The sequence below is a fragment of the Engraulis encrasicolus genome, unplaced genomic scaffold (assembly GCF_034702125.1).
Source record: "Engraulis encrasicolus isolate BLACKSEA-1 unplaced genomic scaffold, IST_EnEncr_1.0 scaffold_26_np1212, whole genome shotgun sequence".
NCBI classification, from domain to species: domain Eukaryota; kingdom Metazoa; phylum Chordata; class Actinopteri; order Clupeiformes; family Engraulidae; genus Engraulis; species Engraulis encrasicolus.
The window spans coordinates 817157-829201 of record NW_026945555.1 but is presented as its reverse complement, the minus strand read 5'-3'; the positions used below and the strand labels follow the sequence as shown (position 1 = coordinate 829201).

The 12045-nt window shown below is 44.6% G+C and overlaps 1 protein-coding gene across 1 annotated transcript in view; it reads right to left on the bottom strand.

The window, feature by feature from the left end:
- The window catches only part of LOC134442923 (NACHT, LRR and PYD domains-containing protein 3-like), a 48082-nt gene that overhangs the window by 32717 nt on the left and 3320 nt on the right, over positions 1-12045 (bottom strand). The window contains exon 3 of the mRNA XM_063192885.1: positions 940-1110. Coding sequence (XP_063048955.1) covers positions 940-1110 — 171 coding nt within the window. The remainder of the gene's footprint in view (positions 1-939; positions 1111-12045) is intronic.

Here is a 12045-nt window from a genome sequence, read left to right as displayed (position 1 = left end):
ATATTTGTTTCTGGCTCAGTTTTGCATTTCTGTCCTTTAGCGTGACATGAATGTCCTACGGTGTGACATGTTTTAAACGCTCAAATATTTGTTTGAGCTAAACAATATGTTTGATAAACACTGAATATTGCATTAGGGAAGAACAAATTATCGTCCCTGAAAAGTTAGTATAAATTCGGACAATTTTGAACATTTAAAAGAAAGATATCCCTGTTTTTCCTGGAAGGTTTCTAATAATCTCACATCTAATGGGAAAAAAAATACTTAAATGGTAATTTCTCATTAAATTAAGACTTTAAAAAATTGCAATAAATATAAAACTCCATCAAGCCATTTCTACATTACTTAATATATTTATTTCTTAATGTCACACCAAAGGACATATTTTCAGCAAATTGCTTTATCAACGTAAATAAATAATCAATGAATAGACCAACATTATGACCACTTGGATTTTTTGAAAGATTAATTGCTGCACTACATAGACATATACTTTTTTCCCTCATAAACAATGTTTTGTGAAAAAAATGTTTTTTGCTGCCTATCCGTCATCTACCCACACACAGACATGCACACACATACACACACACAAGCAGTCTGGGGAAACATGATATGTCTGAACACTGACACTGTTAACACACACACACATACACACACACACACACACACACACACACACACACACACACACACACACACACACACACACACACACACACACACACACACACACACACACACACACACACACACACACACACACACACACACACACACATACACACTCACAAGCAGCCTGGTGAAACATGATATGTCTGAACACTGACACTGTTAACACACAAACACACACATATGCACACATACACACACACAAACACACACACACACACACACGGTGCATAATCAAAGACATGTTACGGACGATGCTGCTATACTCACGTTAGTGTCTCCAGTTGACAGAGTGGATTTCCTAATGCAGCACTAAGAAGTGCCACTCCAGAGTCCTGCAGTTTATTGCCCCTCAGGTCCAGCTGTCTGAGACTTGAGCCTGAGCTGAGGGCTGCAGCCAGAGAGGAACAGCTTTTCCCTGTCAGGTCACAGTTACCCAGCCTGGGGAAACATCATACATCTCAACACACTGACACTGTTATACACACATATAGACCAGCACGCGCACACACACACACACACACACACACACACACACACACACACACACACACACACACACACACACACACACACACACACACACACACACACCACACACACACACACACACACACACACACACACACACACACACACACACACACACACACACACCTGTCTGGGGAAAATCATGACACATCTCAAAACTCTGACACTGTTACAACACACACACACACACACACCACACACACACATACACACACACCCACACACATACAGACAGACACACACACACACACACACACACACACACTAGAGCGTGGCTCGGGCCGGTTTTTTCTGTCCGAGCCCGGCCCTCAGCCGACAGAAAAGTGATCAACCCCGACCCGAGCCCGAGACTAATTAAAATGTTTGTGTCCGAACCCGTCCGAAGCCCGAGACCACTGTAATAACAACAGAACCTGTGCGCAAGCAATATTTTCTATGTGGCCTCCTTCATACTCAAAATAGCACGTGATAAATAGCCAGGATAGGCAACTAGGATGAGGCAATTTGCTGTAGCCTAATTTAGGCTAGTTACGCACGCATAGTAAGTATAAACACACGCATACATGTGACAGCGCACCTTATGTTTCTTTCGGTTAGACCCGAGATGTTATGTGCTGTGATCAAATGCATGGGAGGGGCGTGAGAGGATAAGAAAGGCGAAAACTAACGAATACAGTTTGGATGCAGTCAGCGCGGCTATGGACGCATTTGTTACGTTACTGTTAGTGCAAATAAATCCCCGCGAACCGGTGAAGATGCCACTCCTTGTCGTTAAGAAGGATGGGCTATAAGTTCACCCCGAAGAACAGTAGCCTGTTCGACCCTCCAAGAGAATGTCATTTCCCCTGATGTCCATGCGGTCAATATAAAATCAGGAAAGGTTGCACGCGCATAGTTACAACTGTAGGCTACAGTAAAAGTGACATGAAATAAGAACCTACGTGAAGGACATGAAATGTCACAGCGGACAAAGTAGTAACAGGAAACCTCTTCGCCTACCTTAGGCAACTCCACGTAGCGTGTGCGTCTTCTTTAATCCATATGATGCTCCTTGCTACCCCTTGCTGGAAATGTAATCCTTGGCGAGCAATGCAGTGACAAACTTCGTCATTTTATGTTCAACATTTAAGACAGCACCGAAGGCATGCTAAAACATGGCCTACACTAGGCCTACAACAAAAGACCACGCGTTCACTGACAACTGTATTTGGCGCTTATTAAGAAAGCAAGTTGACTCGGCATTCCTGCTCGGCTGACTGGGAGTGAGCGTCCATGTTGCCACTGGTAACTGGCGCGTGCATACAGCCAATAATAATCACTCGCACGAGTAGCCTACCAACATTTTCATTTATGCATATTCAATTACTTATTTTTTAATCACAAAACTGCCGTTTGCATGAACTGAAACGTTTCCTCTGATTGCTTACAATTTTCACAATGTCTGTTTGGTTCAAGCCCGAGCCCGACCCGCGTCCGACAGATATTCTATTTTTTTTGTCCGAGTCCGGCCCGGCCCGTCGGGTTCCGACCCGGCCCGTCGGGCTTCGGTCGGGTTGCCATGCTCTGACACACACACACACACACACACACACACACACACACACACACACACACACACACACACACACACACACACACACACACACACACACACACACACACACACACAAGCAGCCTGCGGAAACATGATATGTCTGAACACTGACACTGTAAAAAAACACACACACACACACACACACACACACACACACACACACACACACACACACACACACACACACACACACACACGGTGCATAATCAAAGACATGTTACGTACGATGCTGCTATACTCACGTTAGTGTCTCCAGTTGACAGAGTGGATTTCCTAATGCAGCACTAAGAAGTGCCACTCCAGAGTCCTGCAGATTATTCCTACTCAGGTCCAGCTGTCTGAGACTTGAGCCTGAGCTGAGGGCTGCAGCCAGAGAGGAACAGCTTTTCTCTGTCAGCTTACAGTCATGTAGCCTGGGGAAACATCATGATACATCTCAACACACTGACACTGTTACAACACACACACACACACACACACACACACACACACACACACACACACACACACACACACACACACACACACACACACACACACACACACACACACACACACACACACACACACACAAACACACGGTGCATAATCAAAGACATGTTATGTATGCTAACTCACACTAGTGTCTCCAGTTGACAGAGTGGATTTCCTAATGCAGCACTAAGAAGTGCCACTCCAGAGTCCTGCAGATTATTGCCATTCAGATCCAGCTGTCTGAGACTTGAGCCTAAGTTGAGGGCTGCAGCCAGAGAGGAACAGCTTTTCTCTGTCAGGGCACAGTAACACAGCCTGTGGAAACATCATGATACATCTCAACACACTGACACTGTTTTACCTCACACACACACACACACACACACACACACACACACACACACACACACACACACACACACACACACACACACACACACACACACACACACACACACACACACACACACACACACACACACACACACACCATTTTGCCTATTTTTGTGTTTTGATGAAGCTCTGACTTATTATTTATATATTTTGGTTATGGAATCATGGTATTTATGTTTATGGAATTCTATTCGGTAATTATTGGTTATTTATTTTGTTGTTGGACTGTCTTGCTTGAGCTGCTCGGTTTTAGTTGTGTGAAGTGACGTGTCTAATTGGCTTGTATGACGTTTCATAAAAGCGCGTCACTCAGATGGCTTGACAGGGCGGAAGAAGCAAACAGTTTTTCAACCGCGTTATGTGGAATCTCCGAATAGAGCCTTTTGTTTGTACCTTTTAGTTAAGTTGGATTTCGAACGAATAAATAACTCTATTTTTCTACTCGCGCGTTGGGACAAAAGTTTTTATCCGCTCCAGAAGAGTCAGCTGCGAAGCTGGCTCTACATTAAGTTGAAAAACTGCCACTGAAACTTTTGGACGCATGGAACAAGAATCGCTTTCTTGGATTACTTGAAGACTTTCTTTTGGATCTCCCTACATCGTCTCAGCCTGTCGTGAGTAACCTGGAACATTTATTTGCTCGACAGACGAGGTGAGAGCGGTTACCTTTATTCGAAAGACTTTGTTTGGAATTTGGAAGGACAATAGGCAAGGCGCCACGGCCTGCATTTTTTGTTGAAGATTTGGAACGTCTTATATTGAGAATCAAGACTTGTTTTCGTTTACCTGGATACTTTTTTCGTTTGCTACAATTACCGACAGTGCAGAGAATTGCTTTTTGTGACTTTTTGACGCTTTTTTGGAATTATCAGAGCAATAGTCCCGCCGCCGCGTGGGTTACTGTTTTGCGCCTGTGGATTAACTTTATTGAGTGCGCCTGGAACTGAACTGTGTTGATCGCCCGACGTTTCTTTTGACTGTGTTTTTGGAGAGATTTTGAACATTTGTATCCTGTCGATATGGCTGACATTGAAACCAATACGGAGCCCACTAGCTCCAACATGGCAAACTCCGATGAAGGGCAGGTGGTAACTGAATCTGAGCCACTACAGGAGCCAGAGCCGTCTTTTAAATCGCTCAGCGCAACGCGGCGCGGCAAACTAGGCCATTGCACTCGCAGAATGAACAAACTGAAGAAAATGATGAAAGAAAATGTTTCTGTTGTGAAGTCTGAGTTGAATGCATTTAAATTGGTACTTGGTGATTTTACTGTGTGTCATGAATCTGCGCAAGCACTGTTGTCTGATGAAATGAAGGAGAGTGAGAATCTTGATTGGTATGAACCCAAAATGGAAACATTTCACACATTTATTACTGACACAGATGCTTGGGTAGAACAACACGAGAAAGCCCAACAATTAACACACCATGAAGCAGCGCCACAGTTAACAGTAACACAACCAGCCGAACCTCCACTTTTAGTACAACATGTAGACCCACAAACTCTAGTTGGCCCGAATCGAGGGTGTCAAAACGCAGCTCTTCCTCACGTTCCTCTCGCTCATCAAAGAGCTCCTATGTGTCTGCAACCAAAGCTGAATTAGTAACAGAAAGAGCAGGATTGCTAGCAAAAGCAAATACTTTAAAGGAAAAACACACCCTGCAAAGAGAAAAATATGACTTGCAAGCTAAGATGGAAGCCCTGCAATTGAAAGAAGATTTAGCTGTTAAAGATGCAAAATTAAAAGTCTTAAATGAACTTGAACTTGGTGAAGAAATAAAACCTACATTTGAACAGGAAAATGATATGAATACTTACCTGGATGAATATCTGGAAACACAACAACCCCAACCTACTGGAGCCATGGCAACTGATGACATCAGAGTAGACTCATTACTTTCACCACCTCACTTTGCTGAACTTGGTGCTGTACCGAAAACGCCTCTGCAAACAGCCATGAGCGCTCATAAGGTTTCAGTATCGCCAACACCTATTACAACAGCAACAACAACAAGAACGACAGCAACAGCAAACCCAGCCACACATGTCATATCTCAACCTACTGCTACCTCCCGACATACTGCTAGCAAGAGAGTCAGCCAACAGATAGGTAGTCCGTCCACTCCAGCAGGGGGTGCATCCAGCCTCATGAACATTTCAGCACAATCAGACATGACAAACCTGCTTGTGTCTGTTGTGTCACAGACCTCTCTCCCTAAAAAAGAGGTTCCTGTCTTTAGTGGCGACCCTCTAGAATATCAATTGTTCATGCAAGCATTTCGACATAACATTGAAAACAAAACAGATAACTACGCAGACAGAATATACTTCCTAGATCAGTTTACAGCAGGAAAGTCCAAAGAGCTAGTTCGAAGCTGTTTACACATGGACGCTGCACAAACGTTCCAGTATATGTCAGAACTTGACTTACCTTCGAATATGAAGTTGATAGTGACAAAACTTCCATATAAACTCCGAGAGAGATGGCGATCTGCTGTGTGCAACCACATGGAGCAGACAAAGCAGAGACCCAAGTTTCATGACCTGGTGACATTCATTGAGAAACAAGTCAGAATAATGCAAGATCCGGTGTTTGGCAACATTCAAGATGTGGCTAGGACTTCGAAACCAGGACAAGGGGCAACAGTCTCACCCCATACGAAGTGTAGGGGTAATCCCACATTAATTGGACGTGAGGAATATTCTTCCTCACACACGGGCACCAAAATGTGTAGGGTCAACTACAATTAATGGGTACGACGTTAAATGTAAGGGAGTACAGTAATGTAATTATAATTACATTAATAAGTATACAATTCTTATACAGTTCCAAATATGTAATGTGTTATTACTATATGTGAGGAATAAGAGTATAAGAAATGATGCATGAAGAGTGTGTTAAACTCTTCACGCTGGGTATCAATAATGTGTAGGTGTGTACTTATGGAATCGTCAATTGTCTAATTAATGATTGCATAAAACACGGTTCATGACCGTCTCATAAAATCATGACCATTATTGACAAATAATCTGAAGGTTTTGTGTGAATTCTTTTCTGGTTGACTTCGTAGAAATTGTTCAAATAAGACAAACACAGTTCACCACAATGTACATTTATTGTAAAAGCATCATCCGGTCATAACACTGATACAGCCAATGTGACTTGCAGGGCATAAGAACTTAGGTAAAATATACAATATATACACGGGGTATGAGAGGATGCGCTCTGTGTGTGTGTGTGTGTGTGTGTGTGTACGCTATGCGAGAGAGAGAAAGAGAGAGAGAGAAGGGGGAGGCGCGCGCTCGATGGAGCCGCGCACATCTGACACCGCTTGTGCGGAGCGGTGGGAGGAGAGAGAGAGTGAGAGATGTATGTTCTATGAACTATGGCTCAAATGATTCTGCGCAGCGCTGCGCGCAGGACCGAAATATGAGATACGAGGAGGGGCGTTAAGCTTTCGGCTGATGAAGCGGGAACTTATCTTCAAGATAGAATTCAAGCTAATCAGAGAATACTGTCCTTTGTCTAAAGGCTTTACAGTATGTGTGGGGGAGGGGAAAAGGGGGCACTTGGCGCCCTTTTCCGACAATAGCTTACGTCCTCGACTCTGTGACTCTATGGGTTGAAACACTGGTACGTGTATCTCTGTGAGTGGATTATTTACATGTGGGTGCAAGTATGGCCTATGGCAATATTGCAACTACTGTAAACTAAGAATAGCGTGTGGCTATATGTGGTGATGATAGGGGAGAAAGAGAGAAAGAAAAGAAAGAACAGATAGAACAAAATAACCCAAAATAAAATATATCACACTCTACAAGTGTGGATATTTAAACACAACTCCTCAAAGCTATGTAACAGTCCTAACTGCATATATATGCCCATGGTGCTTACTGCGTTATCCTTGGTAGGAAGAGAAAGAAATCCTTTGATCTCTCGGGCGAGGTGGGCGTGTGCGTCTTCGTGCGCACGAGGTCCTTTTGTTCTCCAAGCTGCTCGGGTACGGTCTGGGGTCCGAGCGATACCACGCGGTTCCGGCGTGAGGCTGCAATATGTCCAAAAAAGTCTTGCTTCGTTGAACGGGGAAAGGAAGTGGTATTTCGTTGTGTAGTCCGATTGTCTTTGCGGTGCCGTCCTGCGAAGGTCCAGTGAGAAAGGCGGGTGCACGCAGGTCCGTTCCACGCGTAATAACTATACCGGCTGTCCACTCTCTTGGGGGACAGACTATCAGGCTCAGCCGAATCTCCGTAGACTCTAGGCGAGGTCCTTGATTTCGGTACTAGTAAATGATTAACAATTGTCCGTGCAAAAGTTATCCTATAGCGCGTGAGTTCCAGTCCGATTGTCTTTGCGGTGCCGTCATGCGAAGGTCCAGTGAGAAAGGCGGGTGCACGCAGGTCCGTTCCACGCGTAATAACTATACCGGCTGTCCACTCTCTTGGGGGACAGACTATCAGGCTCAGCCGAATCTCCGTAGACTCTAGGCGAGGTCCTTGATTTCAGTACTAGTAAAAGATTAACAATTGTCCGTACAAAAGTTATCCTGTAGCGCGTGAGTTCCTCGTGTGTCCTGACTCACTGTTCTCCTACTAGTAGGGTTCGCAAAAGTCAATTGCAATACAAACGAAAACCGGTTGAAGGAAGAAATATATCGACTGTAGTGTTAACCTGGCCAAGATAACTTACAGTTTCAATAATTTCTAAAATAGACGTCCCTCTTAGGGGACGTGTCTCGACACGTCTCACATCTTGATGGAGGAAGTGGGCTTCGGGGAAGAGGGGTTATTCATACCTTGACCTGGGGTTTTATAGGTACAGGGGCGGGGCTGAGCCACGTAATTCGAACCAGGTACAGTATAGAGAGAAAATGGTGGCTGTATTTTACAAAATGGCAGGCATTCGTAAAATGAGGGGAAATGAATTAAACTTTAGGGGTAATAACGCCTACACAAGCCTGGAAGAAAGAGCAGCTTTGCTACTGCAGTGTCCCCAGCCACAACAACTGCGAATGTCAACACCTGGAATGCTACGAATACTGACACAGACCCCAGTATGATGGGTGCTTTGGAGAAACCTTGCATGTACTGCAAAGGTAATCACACTTTGGAATCTTGCAGAAGGATCACTACAATTCCACATGACCAGAAGGTGGAGTTTCTGAAGAACCACGGATTTTGTTTTGGGTGCTTAATTAAAGGGCATACCAGCAAGACGTGCACAAACCGCCTGATCTGCCACTCATGTGGAAAGAAACACCCTACTATTCTACACTTCACAAACAGTCCACCATATGGCGCCACACCCAATGCAACCACCTCATCAGTGAACACGAAGGATGCCAGCACAAATGTGAACTCGACCCTAGTGACGATGACATCTACAGTCCAAACAGGGGCCGGCACCATGGACCTCAAACTTCCGATTGTTCCTGTGAAAGTGAAAACATCCAAAGGCAGTCACATCATACAGACCTACGCCTTCCTGGATAGCGGAAGTTCAGCAACATTCTGCACTGAGGAACTCGTGGAACAACTGTCTGTGAAAGGAAGGAAAACGGAAATACTACTTCGAACCATGAACCAAGAACGACCTGTACAAACATACCGTGTGACGGGACTGGAAGTGTGCAGCCTGGAGGGCGATGACTTCATAACTCTTCCTGAAGTATTCACACAACGAATCATTCCTGTAAACAGAACTAATATTGCATGCAAAGATGACCTGAAAGAATGGCCTTACCTGCAAGACGTCCACCTCAAGACCATCAGAGCTGACATCGGGCTGCTGATTGGAATGAACGTTCCTAAGGCCATAGAACCACTGAGGGTGATCAACACCCAGGGCAGGGGCCCATATGCCACCCTTACGCAGCTTGGGTGGACAGTGACTGGACATCTGGACATCCCCTCTCCTGAAGACCAACATGGCCGACCACAGATCACATCTCACAGGATCTCAGTGGTTCGCCTGGAAGAAATGCCCCAGATGAAGAAATCAAAACGCACATTGGAAAACAGACGATCGATTACGATTGCAGATGAACCTGGAAGAAAAGGTCATCACGAGTTGCAACTGCCATGTCACAGAGGTGGCATTCGACAGCCTAACCACAGAAAACGGGCTGAACAAAGACCTCTGAGCCTGATGAAGAGATCAGAGAAGGATGAAATGAAGAACAACCAGGTCAGCCTTATGAAAGATGTTCTGAAGAAGGAGCATGCTGGCATGGTACTGGAGGAACAGCCCCACCGGAATATTGGAAGACCCAGGAATGTGCCCTATCAGAAGGATTGTCACAAACTGAAAGAGTCTAGCCGAGTGGTCTTCGACTGTTCTTCCTCTTCTCAACTTACCTTTTCAAACTCTGACACTCTGCAAGGCCCATGTCGTACGAACACTATGCTGACTGGAGACCTGTCATGCAAGCGGAACCACGGATGGGACAATGAAACCCCAACAGCGCCTGCATCAATGCGAACAGGATTTGAAGTCACTGACACCCAACTGAAACCCTTCTACGAAGCCAGCAAGAGTGGCTATGGGACAGCGGGTGACTTTCAACTGGCCAGCAGGTGTGAACCACTTCCGAACACCCCACAGAGACTTTCAAGCTTCACAGTGGACAGAGTGACTCCCATTCACAATCTGTTGCAGAAATCTCAATGGTGCAACATCCGAACTCCGAACCCAGTGAACAATGCATCCAGAGCAATGCAAGAGGAAACCTTACTGACGACAACAAAGTGGATTACTGGTTCTCATATCCCGACAGAATCTGAAAATACATGTTCGAAACATTTTACGAAACCCTTGAAATACTCTGACCACAAGTCAGACGTGAATGGAACCACAATGACTCCTGCCACAGCCATCCAGCAGAATCCTCAGTGCTCCTCATGGCAGAAGGAGAATGGATCTACAGCATGGCCTTGGAAGCTCAAGAACCACCTGAACGAGAAGGAACAAGCAAGTGCCCCATTGAGCTTAGCCATGAAGCCCGATACCTGGCAGTGCAGAATTCCGAGGATGCTGAGACACCACTCAGAAATATGGCCAGACTAATCAGAACACATAGAACACGCACCACAGTACATATAGGACACATAACACTTTACTGACACACAATAGTGTTCTGAGGAAGTGTGCATGTGAGTATGAGTGTGTGCGTGTGCGTGCATGTGCGTACGACTGTGTGTGCGTGTGCTTGCGAGTGTGTATGTATATGAATGTGGAAAGCCTTTTCTGAATTCTTTGAAATATTGGACTTTGAATATGAATATGGTATGATTGATGAATGTGGACTTCTGAGTTTGATTTTTGAATTTGATGCTTGAGTGGACTATGAAATAAGCATACAAGGACTATTTGCGTGAATTTCGCCTTTCGAAACCCTAAGGATTACCCTTTTTGAGTGGATTACTTTTTTTGAATCTTACGGATTTTTTCTTTTTTGAATGGACTATTCTCTCCGAAGGATATATTTTTTTTTTGAATGCTTGGATGACTTTTATGTTGAAATGAGAGACCTTTGCGTTTTACGTTTATGCTGAACGTGAATGGATTTTGATTTGAATGGCTCTTTATGAATGTTTTTTTTTTAATTGCCACACTGTGCTCAATTAGGGGCCGGTATGTTAGAGCCATTTTGCCTATTTTTGTGTTTTGATGAAGCTCTGTTAGTTAAGTTGGATTTCGAACGAATAAATAACTCCATTTTTCTACTACGCGCGTTGGGACAAAAGTTTTTATCCGCTCCAGAAGAGACAGCTGCGAAGCTGCCTCTACACCGTCGTTGTCCCCAATCACGTTATGCTTATAATCACTTGACTCACGCTGGCTGCTGTGCTGTCGAGGAACGATTCTGTTTTTTTGTAGGCTATTTCTACCAATATATCAGTGAACACAACAAAGGGCATTGCATTTGCAAAACCGTTTCATGCCCAGTTGCGAAGTCAAGCCTAACGGTTTGGGACTCAATGGCATGCGCAGCATCGCAGCATCGAATCACTTTCACTTTTACCTCTGCTGAAAAATGGTGGTGGATCTCCAAGTAGGCTACAGAGGGTCAAGATCAACATTGAACGATGAGACTGGCGAGAAGTCCCAGTGAAAGTGCATGCAGGGCTTTATAACTGTTTTCATCACCGGCCAAAACGTGTAGCCCATAGAGCATCGTACGGAACGTGTCAATTCCATTACTTTCGAGAGCGCAGGAACACAACGCAATATAGTTCAAATTTCAGTAGCGTCGATACCATTACTGTACTATTACAGGCATCACCATACAATTTGAGTAGGGAAATCCTCTTCGGGTTTGCTGATAAAACACACTGTTTGAGTTGATAATTTAGGGATCTGCGCACAGCACGTTGGCTGGCTGTT